This window comes from Silene latifolia, chromosome 8 (assembly GCF_048544455.1).
Source record: "Silene latifolia isolate original U9 population chromosome 8, ASM4854445v1, whole genome shotgun sequence".
Classification (NCBI taxonomy): Eukaryota; Viridiplantae; Streptophyta; class Magnoliopsida; order Caryophyllales; family Caryophyllaceae; genus Silene; species Silene latifolia.
The window spans coordinates 1195872-1216350 of NC_133533.1; the positions used below are offsets into that span (position 1 = coordinate 1195872).

A 20479-nucleotide genomic window follows, 5' to 3' on the forward strand; every position below is an offset into this window, starting at 1 on the left:
AAACAAATTTTGCAGTAATTATATACTCGCTCTGTCTCAATCATTTGAATATAAAAGGTAAACAAATGATTGAGACAGAGACAGAGTAGTTATTTCTATCGTCAGAAGAGCTTGCTTGCAAATTCATTACGAAACCCTTCATTACTTATTCTCGATTTATCAGCCAAATCTCGAAGCTCAGACAAACTCCGTCCCAATTTCAAACACATCTTAATCTCGAACAACTCTCCATTTTCTCTCCTCTCGAAATCTCCCTCTTCTAAATTTGACTCGATTTCTTCTTCCAAATGCTCGAAAAACCCTCCACAATTCCTATACATCTCGAACACCATTCCTACTTGTCCACCATGTTGTATTGTGTTCACCACACTTGCCAATGACCCGGCCACAACCGCCATGACCGCCCCCCACGGCCCACCATTTAGGGCAAAACCCGACCCCATGGCTGCAATCCCGGTCAATAGTGGGCCCATAACCGCCAAAGTTTTGTTCAACTTTAAGGCCGCGTTCCCTAGCCTAACATAGTCTGAAGCGTCCTTTTTCTCAATTACTTCAACGATAACTCTCATTTCGTCTTCCAACTCGTTACTCCACCCATTATTCCACCCATTATTACTTCCAAATGACGATAATTTAACGACGCTTTTATTCCGTCGTAAAAATGACGTTTTCCTTGACGGCCACCAAACCGCAGGTTTACAAGTGTCGGGAAATTTCTCAATCATGGCACCTAAGAGAGGAAGCGGGTAAGCTCTATCCAAAGCCAACACTTTCTCCATGTATTCCGTCACTTGTTTACGACACTTTTTCCCTAGGGAAATCGTCGTTTTCACCTCATTTTTCAACTGCTTGAATAACCTCACCGCGTTTCTCTGCTCCTGCGCGAGCTGAGACGGTTGGATTTTGTTCATGATCGAAACCAATCCCGTTGCAGCTGAAAATAACACCATGGAAGATACCTTCAACGCCAAGTTTCCTTCTCCCATGGTAGAAACACCCGCCATTGTCGCTGCCATTAATGTGATCATGTTAATCGAGTTTAATAACAACGAGTTCCAATTCTCACGTTGCTCCTTCACGTTCCTATGCATCTCAATTCTATCAGATATCGCTTCCAAGATCGCATAAAGCTTCATGGTTTCTTCATCTACAACCTCTTTTGTTACGACTTTTCGACTAGAATCTCGTAATTGTGTTGCCTTAACTCCATTAAAGTCTTCTATTACTACATTCTTGTTAAGGTCTAGATTTGGTAGCTTTTGAAGTAGAATAGTAGGAAGATTTACGCTCTTGATTCGTAGTTTTCGTTGTAAAACCGTAACATTCGAGTGCGATATGACGGTTTTACAAGCTTGTAAGGAAATCATAGGAAAATGTATGAAAATATGAAAAAAAAAATGCTCTGTTTTTTTCTCTGTTTTTTTTTTGAAGAAAAGAATGGTTTATGGAGGTTGGTTGAATGTGATTAATGTGATTATTATATAGTAATACATGAGTAGTACGACTGACCGTACGAACGTACGAAGAAAATTATAGAGTTGACTAATTTTAATGGATATATTTAGGGTTTTGACATGCTAAAAGTTTGGATTTTGTAGGTTAGACTATTTCATTCCTTGCATATACTACGTAAAAGCAACGGTTACTCGGTTAGTCAATTGTTTATGACAAATGTGAACTTTCGTGCTTTCAAATTTCAATCTTACACGCTCCATAAAGTCAATAAACATTCCATTTGTGTTAAGGTAAATTCTGGTTTAAGACGGATATATATATGTCTTAAATTTAAAATGAATTAATAGGATAGAGAAGACAAAAGTAGAATAGTTAGACGTTAACAAATACGAGTAGTTTGTTTGATTTATCCAGGTGAGATGTATTTGACCCGTTTTAATCTAGCTTTAACATATTTCTACTCTTTTTGAGGTAATGACTTATTTTGCAAGTCTTTTTTGGTGTCAAATTAGACGCAAAATCAATATAATAACTAGGGTAATTTAAACATTGTTTAATGGATATTTAGAATTTAGGGTTTTGACTTGGTAAAAGTATGTAAAAGCTATGGTTGGTCAATTGTCTATGACAAATGTGAACTTTTGTCCTTTCAATGTTACACGCTCCATGACCCTCATAAACATTCCATTTTGTTATCACTAATTTTTGTTTAACACGGACAAATTCCGCTTATAAATAAAACGGGTAAAAAAAGATAGATGAGATAAAAGTAGAATACCTAACTAGCAAAAAGTTTGTCATTAATTCAAGGCAGGTGTATTTAACCTGTTTTAATCTTAAAACGGATACTGTCGCCCAAAAAGTATTACAACCGATACTCGCTTGTGTATCGTAGGTTTAAATTCCCTCTCCCCTTCATTATCCCATCTAATAATAAATGGAGTAATCTATTGTTATGATACCTCCGTCTTAACCAATATGCTAAGATCACCAGTACCCGGCTTGCATAGTTGCATATGTTAAAACACAAACTCTCATTTATGACGGGCGATATCCGTCACAAGCTTGTGACGGGTCAAATAAAACCCACTTGGTTAGATAAAGACAAGCCGTTTGTGATTCCCCAAGCACTTTTACTTTTGTCTTATCTACTCAAGTGGGTGGTACTTAACAGTCATAAGCTTGTGACGGATATACCCGACATAATGAAAACTTAGTGATGTTAAAAAGAGCTGCTTACGGAGTACATTGAAGTCTAGGCACACGGCCACACGGTGACACGGGTAGTTATCTACCAACCTCCACTCAAAAAGAGAGATCGTCTGAGTAGCTGAACAAATTTATATTTATTTATTTATTAAAATATTTAAACGTCATGTATGACATAAGTTAAGCAGCTCATAGTCATTATCATTTAGCCACGGAATTTGCAATTAACATACCCAGTAATAAACAGGAAATAGATGTTAGGATACTTCATTAGTTCACATTGTTAATGCTAATTCAAAACTCACTTGTTACGGTCCGCATTTGGCCGATTCTCTCGTTTGAATTCCTTCCCCTTATATTGTGGTAGCCTTATGCTTAGGCATGACAAATGGGTCATTCGGGCCGGGTTCGGGCCGGACTATATTAGGTCCAGTCATTTTCGGGTCAATAACTTATCAGGGGTCATTTCGGATCAGGTCATTTTGGGTCGGGTCAATCTGGGTCATTTGAGTCATTTCGGGTCATGATTTTGCCTTAATTAGATCGTTTTGGGTCAACCGGGTCATTTTGGGTCACTTTGGACCGGGCCATTTTCAGGTCGGGCCTGTCAGGTCATTTTCAGGTCTCGCAGGTCGGGTCAATCCTGTCGGATCAACTTTGCCAGGTCTAGACTTATGCTTATGCATAAGTGTATTCCCACATTTAAAACAAATATGAACATTAAGAGATTTTCGACATGGACGGACGGCTTGGTTATGATATTCAGTGTGAAAAACTACTAAGCTTGATCAAGCGTTTCGAGAACTGGGTATTCTGTCCATTGAATGTGCCATGTCCCTCATGTATTGTCTGTCCATAAGAGCACCTCATGAGATGGCTATAGGATTACATCTTTCTCAGGATTAACGCGTTTAAATCCTGGTCGGTGGGTCAAATGATGGCATTGTGGGTAAACATCAGATTCAAAGTTACAACTGTTACGAGAATGACTTAATAGTAGTACAATCACCAATCACGATTTCCAAATATGAACAAATACATCATCGCAACTTTATTGATAATGTTCGTCTCAGACTCTTAGCATAGCCCAAAGAAGCTAGTCGATCTAAATTTAATATTCGAAATAAATAGTTTAAATAGGGGAATCGACTTGAGATCATTCTGATTTTCCATTCTAATGTAAAACTACAAGGATCGCTTTCTTTTGACACACACCATTCATGAAGAGCAGGCAGCTAATACATACCAGTCATGAAGATTTGATTGTTTGGAGCGCAGTTCTTGCCCGTAAGTTCAAAAAGATTCCCCTGAGGAAACACGGAAAAACATATAAAAGGATAGCCGCGCTTCATAATACATGAAAGAGAAATGACTTGTTGGAAGAAGAAGAAAGAATATGAAAGGAGAGGGAGACGAGCACAATACCAGCAAAACCCGATCATGCTTTGGAAAACCACACGTAGATGCAACGGAACATACTGGTAGTTTATCCATCCAAACACTGGCCAGAACTGCAGTATCATCAAATGAAAAATGTTCGCTTAGAAATTAAATAAGAATTGCAGGACAAAAATGGAATCATTTGAAGAGGTGTAGTACCGTCCATGCTGTCAACTGCACTGACGGATAATCTGTCTTAAGTTTGCGTTTAACTTGGCTCCAAGGTCTTCCTGCATTTCACAAATTACTAGCCAATTCAGTGCACTAATTATGGGAATTTCCTGAATAAACACGGCTCTTATATAGTCATTAACTCATTATCTGTTACTACCTCCGGTTTTATAAATGAAGTTTCTGACTTTAGAGGCGGTCTCTTGCCATTCATATTGACGGAGTATATCATTAGTCATAGAAAAAATTGTCTTCATAATATAATACATTTCATTGTGTTTTACTCTTATATATTTGAGAATTATCGAAGATTGAAGCGTGTTTCACGCAATGTGAACATCATCAACAACAACAACATCAGAGCCTTAATCCCAAAATGATTTGGAGTCAGCTGACAGAGGGAGTCACGATAACTTTCAAACAAAAGTACTACGGAGTAATAGAAATTTACAGATTTAACATTCTATGAAGGTCAAGGTCAGCGGAGATATAGCTGATAATCACATGAATCCTCGTTTATGTTACCCCGACACTTCACTTAGCTGCCGTGTCGAGTGTCCGACACTTATCGTGCCGATACCGACACGACACTTTGACACTTCACTTTAGACCAAAAAATTGAAAATTTTGCACAAAATAGCCGTATCCGACACTCGACACGTGTCGGATATGACACCCGTGTCGGAGAGTTGGGGTAACACAGATATTCCTCGTTATTAAATTTTTGAACATGTAAGAAAAAAAAACAAAAACAAAAAACAAATAACCGGATTGCCTTCTTATTCTTTCCAATACACAGGTCTGGTCTAAAATCTGAGTCTAGAAGTAACCAGTCAACATGAGTGGCAATTGAAACAGATGCATACAGCATGGAATGTCATGATACAGAACAGATTGACATTCTGTCACATACAATGAAACAAAATAAATCATACGGAACTGAAGTCCTCTTTAAACCGAAATACAGGAGGAGATAGGAACCTCCGCATATAAGTTCATGGACTTAATGGGATAAAAAGTAAAGACTTACCCTCTACAACGCATCCATAGTAAACCATAAACAATATGTTGTTAATTGGGGATGAAGTCAACTGTTCAAAAACAACCTGAACAAAGAAATTCAAAGAGTAAGAGTCACTTCTTTTTAGAGGAGTCCCGACAAGAACAACATTAACACGGTAGCACAATGGTTTCACCTATACTGAGGTAAGGGAGGTCGGATGTGCTGTACCCTACCCCTAAGTTAAAGTCACATGAATCATATTGTTTGGTTTTGAATGACAGATAATGACGATTTCTTACAAAATTCGAGTGACAGACTGCTATTTCATGACATATAAAAAGTTGTCAATCGTGTCCTGACAAATCAATCAAAATTGAGGTTTCTGAAGCCAAATTAGCACTATCTTCCTACTCCGTATAAGTTTGACGATGGAAGTTTATCGCTAGTTTGATATGAAACGTATTTGATGAATGACAATGAGTTATACCTTCTTAGCCACAGTCTTTGGATCCTTCTTCCCCTTGAAAATTTTATCGAGCAACATATGAAAGAAATGGCCAAATGGTCCAAGATAAGCACATCCAAAAAGCTGCACCAAGGTTCAAGCAGGTTGGTATGCAAAATTAACAATCTGAAGGATACAAATCCACCAAAGATATATATGCATACACTACAACCTATGTTTTGGGTAAAAGGAAAATACTCCAAAAATTGACAACCCTTGAAAAAAATTCTTGTCCATAAATTTCAGGCATCTAGACGGAGCTAGATTGATGTTTTTCTACAGAAAAATACTAAAACTTTTTTGCAGCAAACTACAAGAAGATATTGTTAACCCATTTTGAACTGTTTAATTAATAAGCATGCATGCCATCGGTAACAAAGGAACATTTCCGTCCAGAAGGTATAATCTTAACATACAAACGTCCTTCAACAAGTGAGAAATAAGGCAGTGCAAGGACAAGGCTAAACCGATTGGACATCTTTCCGTCATAACCGGTGGTACTGTGGTGAGTGTCATTGCTTGAGAGTTGAGACTCAATCCATTCCACAAATACCTTTCACTTTTGAATTTATACAAGAACAAAGACTTAGGAGTCAAAAGACTAATACTTGTGTTTTTGTTCCTTTTCTTTGCATCTCAATGACATCGATACAATATTCGTCCTTGAAGTGGAAAAAAAAAACACAAGTATTGGTATTTCAATCACTACTTAATTCTTGAACGTATAGGATAAGGCGATAAGCAAGGATATGAATCAAAGGTAGTAACAGTACTACATAGTCCGAATACAACTAATGACAAGCTAAGTTCAATTGTTACTTCTTAATACTTAAAACGAATAGGATACGTAAATTTATGTGAATCAAAGGGAGTAACACTGTAACAGTACTACGTAGTCAGAACACAACTAATGGCAAGCTAAGTTCAATCCCTCAATCCCCTCAAATCTTCTGCTGTAAGGCTATGCAGTTGACTATCCTCTCCCTTTTTAAGCACTATACACACGGAATTCATACTAATCGACATAACAATATACCATTAGCCATTTGTTTTCACACTTTCGAGTAAACCCCATAATCATTATCAATGTCTAATCACACTTTGACCAGCTTATCAGTAATTATAAAGTTATAAACTAATTCCCTTTCCTTGACTAATCCAAACAAAGAATTCACCTTTTTTCGAGTTAGCACTAATCAAATGATTAAAGGGTTGTTGAATACTTAAAAACAGTCAAATTCTTGAAAGGAGCTATAAAGGGAAAGTAAGTAAATCATGGGGATTCATCATCACTAGATCATATACTATCTACTTTCAAATCCCGTCACTTATTTTGAAAAACGTATACAATCAAATGGAACAGATGAACCGACTATCTATTCAAAGCGAGAACATGGCTCAAGTCAACTTAACACACAAAAAGTTAACAACTTTCAAATCCCATATGTACTATTTATCAATCAAAATGCATACAAATTAGAATTAACACAAATTCTCATTGAAGACGGACACTATCCGTCACAAGCTGAAGAAGAATTAATAACACAGCAGAGAGTTATACCACTTTAAGCAAAAGACGGCGAATTTGAATCTTTTGAATCCCAGAAAGCTTTTGAGAAACTATGTCACTAATTGCTGTTATAACCCCTGCAGTAATTGCCTGTAATTAACAGCAAACATGAACAAAATATACAATTATTAACTACAAAAATAAAAATAAATACTTTACATGATTAAATTCACAAAATCGATAACACGAATTATAGAATAAGTCCGTCTTATAATATAAGACTACCCTTTAATCAATAAATCCCAGATACATATTTAACATATTCTCTCCGTCCCAATCATTTGTTAACGTAAACAAATGAATGGTACGAAGGGAATATAAAAATAACGTCACACCATACAACGATCTTACACAATAACTATCGAATCTAATAAATATAAAAATGGACCTTGGTTCTTAGAGGGTGTTGTTGAAGTTGTTTCATATAACCATCCAAACCCTTTTTTGCAGGATTTCCTGTCATCTTCTGGGTAAATTGTTTTCTGGGGTTATTATGAATTATCTGAAAGATTGGATTGAAAAAGTGAAGAATTTATACAAAGAGAGTACTTTTTTCGTTGTAGTAATTATTGAAGAATTATGAGAGTGTTGAATAGTTGATGTTTAGATTCATAGATTCAGTTGAATGTTGTTGCAGTTGTACAGCATTCTGTCACTCAAAATATCTCTGATGATGTAATTAACTAATTATGCATTTTCATGCCACCTACCTTTGAGTAACTCGTGGGTTAGTGTACTTGTGGATTGTTGGTAATTAAAAGTGAACTTTTTTTTACAATTGTCACGTGTGTCTTTGATGGTAAGGGCCTGATAATGGACTTGGATAAATTGTTCGATCGGGTTGGATTCGGGTTGATGCATTTTGATTCGGTTAGTTTGAGTGTGTCATACTTCCTCCATATCTATTTACTAGTTTTACACCTGTGCAACATTGCACGGGTCGTAATTAATAATCGGCGTTATTATTGAATATAGAAGCATATAAATGAGCATAATTATTCTTGATTTTTGTTTATTATCATTGTAAAACAAACAACTGAAATATATTCAAGTAAAATATAAAAAATATGTGTATGAGATGAATTTTTGTAAGAAGGTCCCGACTCACAATATGAGACCGTCTCATCTAATGACGGAGCTAGGATTTAAACTCAGGGGGTCAGAAAATTCCGGTGGGAGTGAATGGGTAAGGGTATAAGCGGAACTCAAAAAAATTGAAATTTTTTAACTAAAAACTTTTAAATTTTCACACTCTAGCTAGCACTCCCTGGCTCTACCACTGGTCTCTTCGAATACCTACTATAATTAATACAGTCCGTCTCATTGAATACGGATAGTGGGCCTCTCCAAAAACGCAAGTGAGGGCAAGTGGGAGTGGGTATCTATTTCCCTCCACTTGCGATCCATTTACATTTTGTGAGAAAATACTATCCATCTTTAACTCATGACGGATAATGTCCGTTTTTTTATGAGAATTTGTGTTAAGTAATTAATAAGCCAAATTATAGACAATAATGAGATGTTAATTATTCTTGTGAGACCTAGTTGCATGGGATGTCGGATAACCAAGTAGTTCATGAACTTTAGTTTGTTTTCCATGTTAATTAACATGGCCCGAATATAGCTGGCCCAACTTGTTGTCCATTAACAAAACCATGACATATGATAGAATGATTCTCTAAAGTCTAACCCTAGACTTACATTTCATTATCTCATATCTCTACTTTACCTTCAGTCAAAACACTCCGGCCGTCACTCATATCCAACTGTCTTACAAACTCTCATTTTCATCTTTAAAAAACTCATGAAACCTACATAAAATAAATGTAGATCAATACATTATTATGGAGCTCGTAGGATTCAAATCTGTGTTTGTTTCGATCTAACTTTTTCTTAGCTCTATCTTGTTTTCAGCTGTTCATGATTCATGGTAGTTTTTTTTTTATTGAAACTCCGGATCAAATCAACATACAATTTTTTCGTTTGATTTTTTTTTTCTACTTCTATTGTCTAGCTTTGCTACATGCATTTTCTAAAAACCATATATTTCAAGATGGATAGATTAATAAAATCCCTAAACACTATTTAATTTCGAATAATTGAAGACATCAACTCCTCCTTATTTTGATGGCATTAATTATTTTTTTTAAGTATGATTAGCTATTCAATTGGATAATTTCCATGCATGTGGTTCTATAAGATTTTAATAAATTTTTCTTTTTTCTTTTTTTTTTCGTAAATTTGACGATTTTATGATATATTTTTCAAATAATTTCTGAAAAAGAGTCTGATTTTTGAAGGTTAAATAATTTTTTAAAAAGTGATTTTCATTTATTTTTCGGAAACAGTCACATTTTTTTATGAAAATTATAGTATCAAAAGTTTTTTCTATTTTTTTTTTGGTCATTTTATCACAATTCTCGTTCCGCACATCATTATTTGGGATTTTTTGTAAAATAATCAAATCTGTTATTTTTACTTTTTTTTACAGTAAGTTTTATGGTTATTTCTATTTATTTGACATTATGCATTGTTTTAGTGTTAATTGTATATGGTTCAAAAATTCCATTTTTAATTGTTACAATATCAGCTTTTATTTCATGGGATATTCTGTAGAAAAAATATGAAGAATATTATGGTTTTCATTTTTTTTGATAGAATTTGAAATTTACTATACCCCATATTATTTGTAGTTTCTGAATGTTTATATTGTCTTATGGTTTTGTGGCCATTAAATAAGAGAAAGAGTTAGTGTTATAAAAGAGAAAGAGTAAGTAATTAATTGGGTAGAGAACGTGGGTCAGTGCTAATGAGAAAAAAAAAATTTAATTCCCTAAAATCAGGAACCAATAGGAAGCCTTAAAATGCTTCAGCTTTTATAGTAAAGGGGATTCTACTCATTTACTTTGGTACACGGTCTCCTAGGCGACGCTTTAACCGTCATTTTTTTAGATCAAAATTTCATTACTTTGATCTCCAAAAAGGTAAATGGGTAGAATAAATAGATGTAGATGGAGTATGATTTTATATCGGAATGAGGCATATAAGAGGGTTTTCTTTGATGATGAAGAACCCCACAACAGCTACTTCATTGCGTAGAAAACTCTGTATATGTGATAACTTGCAAATCATGTATGTTAGATTAACTGCCCTTTTATGGGGTGACATGTTCAAATAGACAAAACAAGGTTTTATACTCCATTCTAAGTCGTTTCAAAAGCCTCTGAACGCCTAATCATTTTATTACGACATAGTAATACTACTTGCAAAGGTTCAAAAATAAATCTCAACTTTTTCGAAAGATCGCTCAGAAACTACTGATTCTGAATACTATTATCTAAAGTTTTCAGGTCGAGAGAGCCCTAAAATAAAACAATATCAAAATTGTAATCATCCCATACCATGTAAAAATGGCATACGGCTTGAAGTAGATACATTGAGAACCCGTACAGTATTTTTGGTGGTGTATACCTACGTAAGTAATTGACGAACAGGTTGTATACTTCATTCTAAGTTGTTTCGGAAGGTTATGTACACAATCTACACATGATAGTTATTTTAAGATATACCGACTCTACTGACAAAATTTCCCAAAAAAATCTCCCCAATTTCGAAAAATCGCTAAAACTGGTGTTTTTGAAAGCTTATCCACAATTTTTGGGCCAATTGAGCCCACAATAAAAGACCTTAAAATTCACACCACAATTTCTCCATACATGTTAAAATGTCCCATGACAAGAGAAGGATCACATTGGTTGAAATAGAGACGACATCCACATGTCTTAATAAAACTACCTTTTCAGCCGTGTCGAAATAAAACAAAGTAGGTTATATACTCTCTTTTAAATCCGAAGTCGTTTTAGAAGCTCTTGGATGACCCATAGTCATTTTAAGAATTTAAGATATACTTGATCTTATTGACAAGATTATGGCAAACTTTCACCTCCCAAGTCCCAACTATCACGATAATTATTACTCTAAAACTCGTAATAATTAGCTTTAGAATAAAAATTGAGAAAATTTTCACCAATCCTTTAACCTAGAGCTGTTCATGGGTTGTCTTGTTCATTGAACCCGACCCATCCCACCCGCTAAAAAAACAGGTACGGACAAAGAATTTTAAGAAAAATACAAAGGCCCAGCCCACCAACCCTTCCCAAACTTGCTAATCTGCGTATCAGTTGGCCAAAAATTAAACGTGAGCCCGACCCATATCCAACCCAAGCTCGCATTTAAACACCTCTACTTTAACCCTAGCCATGAACCCTCAACCTAAGGCTTAAAACACTTCCCCAATTCATTCCTAACCCGACTCGTATAAGCCTGCATTCAAGTCCGACTAGCATAACTCGTACCCAAACCCGACTCGTCGACCCGTTTGACAAGTCTACCACTCAGATAGTCACACGACATAATAAATAAACTAAAACTAATCACCCGGCATTCCATTTTCTCTCAAGCCGCCCTCAATTTTCGCCGATTCTTCATTCCGACAACGAGGTTCGTCTTCTCTCTTTCTCTTTCTATATCTCGCCTAATTCAATTTCAAATTCAAATTAGATCTATTTACTTGATTAGTTTTGACTTCCTCGATTTTAATTTCACTAACAATCATCTCAATCTTACTTAGATTCATGTAATTTTACTGTGTAATTCAAGTAATTGTTGAATTTTGGATTAAGATTATAGATGTTTGAATTTTGTGTTGTGTTTTTGATTTCTGATTGTATAGGATAAGAACGATGCTAGGAATTGTACGCAGGAAGATTGTTCGAGACGGTGTCGTATCGACTTCGGTTAAGCCTCTTTAAATTCGTTATTGTTTTTGTTTATTGTGTTTTGGGGATGATGATTATGTGTATGCGATGGTGGACTGTATGAAACTGTCTTGATGTTTGTAAATTTGGTATTGTTTAGGCGATTGGACGCCATTTTCAGAGAAGTAGTGGGCCGTCAGCGCAGGTGTTGGGTTCTCGTGGCTATGGTACTGTGGGAAGTGAGGTATTTTTCAGCTAATTATGTTTTTACGGTCAAGTCGTGATTTGTATTGTTTCAAACTTTCAATAGTGTGTTTGTGTGAATTCTAACTTTCGTAAACTTTTCGAATGTTGATACTGTTATGGGTTTGCTCATATTGGGGTAATTGTTCGGGGTTATCGAGGATAGTTACAAAGGAACATAGGTTATGGTGGGGTATAGAGGGAGGAGATGAAGATAGGTTAAGTGTAAGTAGGTAGTGTATTTCCGTTCTACGAAGTAAGAAAAGGGTTCATCATGTACATGGTTACCGAATTCGCTATGAATACGTCCTTACCAATTCGCAATTCGCTCCTATAGAATGTGTGTTATATGTATTTTTAGTAAGCAACATGATAGAATTCGCTTTTAGCAATTCGCGATTCGCAGGGCACCGAGCGAATTCGGTAACCATGATCATGTATAAATAAATGGGAGGGCTGACACAGAGAAAGGATTACAAGACGTAAGTGAAAGTGACTTCATTCAGTTAAAAATTAGAAGGAAACCCTTTACCTTCGCAAGTGATGTCTTGATGAAAGTTATATGGGAAATAGAAAGGCCAATACGTCATAATTTAATTTTCATGGAGTTATTGAGTTCATGAAGGCGCAATCAATTTTGTGGTATGTTGTTTTGCAATTTGTAAACTCCAAAGGACGCCTCTTTGAAATTTGATGCGTCTTAATTTGTTTGAAGAATTCCGTGTGTGTCCAAGTGTGCTATAATAATACTTACTCGATGTTTTTGGCCTTAATTAACGATTAAGTACTCTCTAATAGTTTTGTTCTAGCATAAATGAGCTTATAAGGCAAATTCAAGGTGACAGATAACGGTTATGCTCTTTTAGCGCATTAGTTTGGTGGCATGAGTCAACATTAAGGTAGCATTTTACCGAGGGTGCCTTAGTAGAAATGAGATAGCACTACAAGAGTACTCCCCATAATTACTTTGGGATGGAAACGTTGTATCAAAATATTAAGATCTGGGTTAATGCTTAGTTTCGTCGACATAGGGCTGGCAGTGAGGTAAAGGTAGTATTAGACAGATCTGGTGGAGGAGCACCTCAATAGTAAACATTCAGATTTTTTTAGGCTGTTCCACTAGTTTCGTTTATTTATTTATCATGAATACCAATTACCAAGACACAATCCTAACGGACCCACTTTTACGACAAGGGTACAATTGTAATCTAACATTAAAGTATGCTTTCTATACCGTTTCTTTTCCTCTACGTAAAACTGTGGGCAAAATGTAAATGTAAACAACCAAGTGGAATGGAGTATGGATTTATGGAAGAAGCTGGTTGGGTTTTCATGTGCTCTTGTATGGCTAATTTGTTGGGTTGATTTCGGTGTAAATGAGAATGCTTTGTGTTTGACGGAAAGAACAAGCTATGCTTGAAGTGATGTAGTGAATTATGCGTGTAATGTTATGTGTGAACGGTCGGCATGGAAATGCTTGGTTACAAATGATGAAAATTTTTCAGGATTGGTTTTAGTACATGATTGGTAGGTCGGCTTGAACAGTTGATGGATTAGGTTGTAGAATATGGACTCATGGAGGATGAGCATATGTATGTCCTAGGGAAGGCTATTTCATATTTTACTATGGCGTCTTAGAAGTTAGAACTGCTTTTGCGATTCACAATTTCACATGGAACTGATACTTGTGGTCCACCTCCCATGTCATACTTCTATTCTGTAGTTCTGTTTGATACTCGCTATTTTTCTTAACCTTTTTACCTTTTTTTTTGTCTCTCTCTATTATCTCTAAATTTTATTGATTAATTACTTCTTATTTTGTGCATATCCATGTGTTGGACTCGCCATGGCACTAATTTTGAGACACGGGACCTTGTCTTAGACTAAGCCCACTAAGGATATGGGTACGGGGACATGTTTTCTAAACAAAATTTAATTAAAATGAAATATTTTGAGTATTCCAAATGAAAATGAAAGATGTTAGAGATATGGATTAAAATTTTAAAAAATATTGAGTACCATTTTATTCTTCTTGGAAGAGCAGATACTCTTACCTCGCCTCCCTTTTATCCCCACTGGGAAAATTGTTGCATTGGATAGTGTCAGGTACAGGTTCCCTACCCATATCCGAGAGACCGAGAGTGATGTATAGAAGTAAAATGGTTTGGTCCTTTAAGCTAGCGGGTTGGGGTGGTATGCTGCCGAGGTCAGTAGAGCTGACGTGAGAAGAACAGTTCTCCTATCCTTTTCATTTTAATGGAGGTTTTAAATTTCTTTTAAAGAAGCAACAATGACAGTAGGTTTTATGTCGTCTCTGTTGTAACTTGTTTGTGCATTATCTTAAAAAAGCTATACTGACTGAGCTGTTGCATTTATTTCATAACTATCAATGTTAGTCAATTGTTGTTGACACCTCACTCTCTGGGACACATATAGTTGTGTATTTGCTTAAGTGCTCTCCGGAGTCAAGATGCATCTGTGTTTCTAACAAATTGCATTTTTGATTGTAGATTTTGCTGGCCCAAAGAGGGTCAAAGCTCGTCAGAATAAGTAGTTTACATGGGGATTTGGGTAGGTCACTTGCAGTTTCCAATCATGTTCTATCTACTATAGTATGACTAAGCTTGTTCCTTATTAATTGAGTTGTCAACGGTCTTAATAACAGGTACTCCAGGTGGCGTACGGTCACTCAGGTTTGTTTATGGTCATGCACTTGATCTTCAATTTTCGATGCATAAGCTGGTGTTGTCTCGTTTGATGAACATATTCATTATAATTAATTCATGCATTTGTTCGCTGTAATTATGTGTGAATTTGGAATCACAGACAAGTAGGGTCTTCTTTCCATACAGATCCATCTAGAAAATTGTGGACCAGGTTCTACTCTTCTGAAGGTGATATGATGTCCTCGAAATAGTCTTTACATTCTTCCATGTACTTCCATTCACTACGTTATGAAGTGTTTTGTTTTTTCGATGCAGGTGATGTTGTTGAAGCCGTGGTTCCTTTCATGGGGGAGTCGGTCACTGATGGCACTCTGGCTACATTCTTGAAACGTAAGATTCTTGAGCTGTAATATTTTTGTTTCCGTTTTTTTTAAAAATTTATCTTCGTGTGCACTCCATATAGCTCCGTAAGGGAGCTTTTGTTTATCCTTATTTGTAATTATCTCTTACATAAACTTATTATGACTGGGCAGATCCTGGGGACCGTGTTGAAGTTGACGAACCAATAGCACAAATCGAAACAGACAAGGTATCTTTATAGGCATAGAATCATCAGTTGCTTCAATTTCGCTTATCGTGATGGAATTTAACACTTTGCTTGGGAATCAACTAGGTCACCATAGATGTTGCAAGTCCCGAAGCTGGAATCATTCAGCAGGTATGTAAAGTGCTTGTTCAGTTTTTGCTTATCCATTAATTATTTTCTAGTGTTTGTGGGTAATACATTTCACACAAGAGTAATATGTCTACTCTGCAATTATCAGCTTGTCGCTAAAATAGGTGACACTGTGGAGCCTGGCCATAAGATTGCAATTATTTCAAGATCTACTGATCACGCGCACGTGGCTCCATCCGAGTCACCAGCAGTGAAGAAGGAAAAGAATGTTGAGGAGAAGCCAACAGCTGAAGCCCCTCCTAAATCTGAAACTCCTGTTCTAAAGGAAAAGCCTAAACCTTCTTCTACGCCATCTACAAAGCAGTCACCTTCAGAACCTCAACTACCTCCAAAGGACAGAGAGAGAAGGGTTAGTATACTTATCTGTTCTAATAGGTTTCGTTAAAATCATGATCAGGGTACCGCAAACGCTTCCCTGCCTATGGCAAGGGAAATGAGGTTAGATGCAGCGTTGCCATTATGACATTATGTTGGAACTGTAAGGCTGTTTCCACATGATCCATAATGTAAACTACTTCATGAAAGCACAAACATTTTAGTGAATTAGTGATTACTTTCCGTATCCCAACGACAGTGAACAATGAAGCGTTGCCTCAATTGGAAATGATAAAACTTTCTTAATGTTATTAAGATGTGAGAATTGGAATTGGTCAGTTATTTGTGTCTTCTTTATTGTTTATGAGATTTATGATATGTTTCAGGTTCCCATGACTAGACTGAGGAAAAGAGTTGCCAACCGTTTGAAGGACTCTCAAAATACTTTTGCCTTGCTGACTACGTTTAATGAAGTTGATATGTAAGTAATTAATAGAGTTGGATTTGTTTCCTCATTATATAGCTGTCTTGATTTTAGTTTGTTAATGTTAATTGTAAATCTGGTTGTTGTGCTAAGAACGACAATATATTTGTCCTTGAAACTTTCTTACAATTCCATTTCTCTTTGCCTCATCAATTTCTATTGTAGGTAATACAAATTATTCCCTGCGCTTTTGTATACGTCATTTCAATTTTCAAAATGCGTGATTGATTTTCATTTCAACATAAAATTATAAAATTTATTATAAGATCCGTAGCGAAACTGCTTTTTTTTAAATGATTCTTTCACAGCTTCAAAATGTGAGAAGGTCATAATATTTACTGGTATCATGCTTGGTTACTTGATAGTTCTTGCTAGGTGTACTATATGTGCAACTGCCTCATGTGAACATCCTTATGTATCAGGACAAACTTGATGAAGCTCCGCTCTGATTATAAAGATGCCTTTGTTGAGAAGCACGGAGTCAAATTGGGATTCATGTCAGGATTTGTTAAAGTTAGTTCTGTTCTCTATGGTATCTCAACTAATCAGAGTCTTGTATACACCTGAAAGGGATTGTTAATGTTTTGTTTTTGCGTATATTTAGGCTGCTGTGAGTGGACTTCAGAGTCAACCAATTGTAAATGCTGTCATAGATGGGGATGATATAATATACAGAGACTACATTGATATTAGTATTGCTGTGGGCACTCCTAAGGTTAGTCTCTGATCTGCTTTTTTTTTTTTTTTTTTTTTTTTTTTAAAATTCAGTTTCTAGTCTCCGACTCTCCGAGGCTTCAATTAAACTGCTTAATACACTTATAATATTGGCGCGTAGGGTCTTGTGGTTCCTGTTGTTCGTGGAGCTGAGAAGATGAACTTTGCTGAAATAGAGAAGGAAATTAACTCGCTTGCCAAAAAGGCAGTTGATGGAACAATATCAATTGATGAGATGGCTGGTGGCTCGTTTACTATATCCAATGGTGGTGTCTATGGAAGTCTTTTAAGTACTCCAATTATTAACCCTCCACAGGTATCTTCAGAACTATTTCATTTTTATTCTCCCATCCACCATGACGACCAATAGAAACTTTTGCAACTTTTTGGTATACGGCACTTGGCTGTCCTTCAGAAAAAAAATGTAGGAATTGGAAATTACCATGAAGTACAAGGAGTGTTGCACTTATATTGTAAAATGGGGGAATTGGCCGCTCACTGATTACCAATTCCAACAAAATGTAGGAGGTGGCAGTACATGAATTTCTTATTTTACAAAGTGTAGGATGTTGCCTAGTACTCCCCTAAATTGATGTCCTATATTGTCAACGGTACAACATTGGCGAGTTCCAATAAATTGGACTTCGGTACCTATGAATTGTAGAAATTCCTATTTCATTCAATCAATATAACCACTAGAATATAGTCGGGTTTGGTAAGTCGAACTGAACATTTGCACATATAGAGAAATTGATGATCAAAGTTGACATTGGTTGACCACTGAAATCGTACTCACCCAGTGGCATCTGTATACTACCTGGGACACAATATAAATGAGGTCGAGGTAGTATTAAGGTTGAAAATCTGGTTCTGTTGCCCTAATGTTGCTCTTTCCACCTTTTCAGTCAGCAATCTTGGGAATGCACTCAATCGTAAACCGCCCTATGGTGGTCGGAGGTCAGATCGTTGCTAGGCCGATGATGTACGTTGCTTTGACTTATGACCACAGGCTAATTGATGGAAGAGAGGCAGTTCTCTTCTTGCGTCGCATTAAGGATGTGATTGAAGACCCCAGGAGGTTGCTTCTTGACATTTGATTTGTTTTAGGAGCTTTTTTCTCGATTTCACAGTTACTCTGGAAATAAAACAAAACTCATATGTTATCACAATTTTTTGGGGGTTGATTCGTGCCCTGACTCGAATTTCAGACCATTGCATTATGTTTTGAGTAAATGCAATTCTCTAGATGTAAGAAAAGAGAAAGCGGCCTTTGGCACCAGGGCAGTGTTTTTTCAAGATTGTCACTGTTGAATTGATTTGGTAATCTTGTTGAAAATATGGATTCATTTGCGGAGTAACACCTATTTGATGCAGTTTTCGACACAAACTTTATTATAACGTGTTGTGTCGTTAACCCAAAAGAACACCGTGTTGAACAGTATTCTACTCAAAAAAACTATTCTAGTTAAGAAGGTACAAGTTCTTCGTAGTTGATCTCAAAAACAAAATGTTCTTGGTAGTTTCTTCGATGAAAGAAGAAACGATATAATGATTAGTCCTGGTCACGGGTCGGTCCAGCCTGATGCAGACCAGACTACTCTGACCAAGCCCTGAACTGACCCGTCTATGGTACAACGCGTGTCGGACTGGGCCGACTTAGGTTTGACCCTAACTTGGCCCATTAGACCTATTTTTGTTTTATTTGCTTTGGGCAGGCAGGCCCAACTATTGGAGCGAGAGCCTGACAACACGGGTTGCCCGGGTTGGGTTGTCCAAGTCAGGCTTCCCGACATATTTTTTTTTTGATAAGGTAAGAAAACTCTGACATTTGCTGTTGGCCAGGTCTAATTATGATGATATAATATTTTTTTTTTCTTTGATAATATTATTATGATTATACCGTAATATCGTTCCCCTTAGATTTAATTTTCTATAGGAGATCGTCAACTAGAACCCTAATTACAATTTCCTTATATGATCATATCAAGATAATTATATATTATTTTACATGGTAAAATATTTATTTTTAATATAATATACTCCGCATATATGTTGTAAATAAAAACATTGCAAAAATATATTCTATTATAATTATAATTATATTTCAGCTAAGGTAATAAGTTTAGGGTTTCCGAATTTTATAGGGGTAGAGTATTTGTATACATATATAAACAAAAATAGGATTCTTAGAGAAAATTAGGTTTTTCAAATTTCAGCTTCATTTTTTCTTTCTAATATTTTACAAAGTTTCAAGCAAACAAATAAGTAGATTTTATAATATGAAGTTTAAAGTGCGAAAGATGGAGGACAGTCCTTACAAACATCTTCCCTTAGAAATGCAAGTTACGATCTTATTAAGGCTACCCGTAAAATCGCTTGTTCGATTCAAGTGCGTATCCAAGAATTGGCTTACCGAAATCACAAGCCAAAGTTTTATCGATCTCTACAACCATGAGAACTATCCTCAAAATCACGACTCTAATCATCGTTACTTAATTCTCGTTGGTTCGTCTTCAATCTCAAGTTTCGATTATTTTAGTGGTCGCGATATTGTTAGTAATTTTGCATTGCCCCTAGGATGTCACGAGAAATTAAACTACAAGATTGTTGGCTCATGTAACGGGCTGCTCTGCTTCAAAGATTTAACCTCTAGGAAGATTTTTGTGTATAACCCGATAACCAGAGCTAATCGGGTTATGCCAATTTCGGCCTTTCCGGAAGTTTACATGGAATATCAGACGGGGTTTGGTTACGATTATAAGAGCAACGATTACAAGATATTATGGGTATTCCGGGAGAAGGTAGCTTATATTTTTAGGCTGAAAAATAATACATGTGAAGAAATCAAATATACTCCTACTACAATTTTTGAATCGAGTTTGATGAAGCCAAAATCGTCTATGGTTTACTCTAACAACGCACTACATTGGGTAGGTCCGAAGACACGGGGTGCCCGTGGGTCTACTGATGCTTATGAAACCATATCGGGATTTGATATTGGATCGGAACAGTTTTATGAGTTTGGGACGCCTCGTAGAATTTTGAAGGATACTTGGAATATTGCAGATGTAAGGGGTTATTTGCATTTGATAATACATGGTTGACCAGGTTGTATAATTTCGCCGACTTTAAAAATATGGATTATGAAAGAGTATGGCGTACAAAAGTCATGGACTAAATTGATCAAGTACTCACATGTCGGGAGTATGTT

At 36.2% G+C, this 20479-nt stretch overlaps 4 protein-coding genes across 4 annotated transcripts; 2 read left to right on the top strand and 2 right to left on the bottom strand.

Moving 5' to 3' along the window:
- Nucleotides 1-101: 101 nt before the first annotated feature.
- LOC141597482 (putative F-box protein At4g22030) lies at nt 102-1367 on the bottom strand. Its single transcript, XM_074417949.1, has one exon. The coding sequence runs from the start codon at nt 1365-1367 to the stop codon at nt 102-104; it is 1266 nt and encodes a 421-aa protein (XP_074274050.1).
- Nucleotides 1368-3692: 2325 nt separating this feature from the next.
- On the bottom strand, nt 3693-8083 carry LOC141595938 (peroxisomal membrane protein PMP22-like). Its single transcript, XM_074415902.1, has 7 exons — nt 7742-8083; nt 7345-7443; nt 5766-5867; nt 5306-5381; nt 4264-4334; nt 4090-4175; nt 3693-3971 (listed from the first exon to the last, which is right to left on the bottom strand). Exons 1-7 carry the CDS (start codon nt 7814-7816, stop codon nt 3914-3916), a joined length of 567 nt encoding a protein of 188 aa, XP_074272003.1. The 5' UTR covers nt 7817-8083; the 3' UTR covers nt 3693-3913.
- Nucleotides 8084-11629: 3546 nt separating this feature from the next.
- Nucleotides 11630-18626, top strand: LOC141595939 (dihydrolipoyllysine-residue succinyltransferase component of 2-oxoglutarate dehydrogenase complex 1, mitochondrial-like). Its single transcript, XM_074415903.1, has 15 exons — nt 11630-11853; nt 12086-12149; nt 12271-12354; nt 14864-14924; nt 15019-15046; nt 15180-15247; nt 15335-15409; nt 15553-15608; nt 15693-15737; nt 15844-16104; nt 16457-16551; nt 16977-17067; nt 17159-17269; nt 17390-17584; nt 18174-18626. The coding sequence occupies exons 2-15, from the start codon at nt 12096-12098 to the stop codon at nt 18363-18365; spliced, it is 1416 nt and encodes a 471-aa protein (XP_074272004.1). The 5' UTR covers nt 11630-11853; nt 12086-12095; the 3' UTR covers nt 18366-18626.
- Nucleotides 18627-19568: 942 nt separating this feature from the next.
- LOC141597483 (F-box/kelch-repeat protein At3g23880-like) lies at nt 19569-20372 on the top strand. The gene has a single exon (XM_074417950.1). The coding sequence runs from the start codon at nt 19569-19571 to the stop codon at nt 20370-20372; it is 804 nt and encodes a 267-aa protein (XP_074274051.1).
- The last annotated feature ends 107 nt before the right edge of the window (nt 20373-20479 follow it).

Excerpts from the sequence above, each read along its gene's own strand:
- LOC141597482 (XM_074417949.1), bottom strand. The coding sequence starts at position 1,367 with ATGATTTCCTTACAAGCTTGTAAAACCGTCATATCGCACTCGAATGTT.
- LOC141595938 (XM_074415902.1), bottom strand. The coding sequence starts at position 7,816 with ATGACAGGAAATCCTGCAAAAAAGGGTTTGGATGGTTATATGAAACAA. Across the intron at positions 4,176-4,263 it reads TGCAGTTGACAGCATGGACG|TTCTGGCCAGTGTTTGGATG; the intron begins GTACTACACCTC and ends ATGATACTGCAG. Across the intron at positions 3,972-4,089 it reads AGCATGATCGGGTTTTGCTG|GGGAATCTTTTTGAACTTAC; the intron begins GTATTGTGCTCG and ends GTGTTTCCTCAG.
- LOC141595939 (XM_074415903.1), top strand. The coding sequence starts at position 12,096 with ATGCTAGGAATTGTACGCAGGAAGATTGTTCGAGACGGTGTCGTATCG. Across the intron at positions 12,355-14,863 it reads ATGGTACTGTGGGAAGTGAG|ATTTTGCTGGCCCAAAGAGG; the intron begins GTATTTTTCAGC and ends TTTTGATTGTAG. Across the intron at positions 16,105-16,456 it reads CAAAGGACAGAGAGAGAAGG|GTTCCCATGACTAGACTGAG; the intron begins GTTAGTATACTT and ends GATATGTTTCAG.
- LOC141597483 (XM_074417950.1), top strand. The coding sequence starts at position 19,569 with ATGGAGGACAGTCCTTACAAACATCTTCCCTTAGAAATGCAAGTTACG.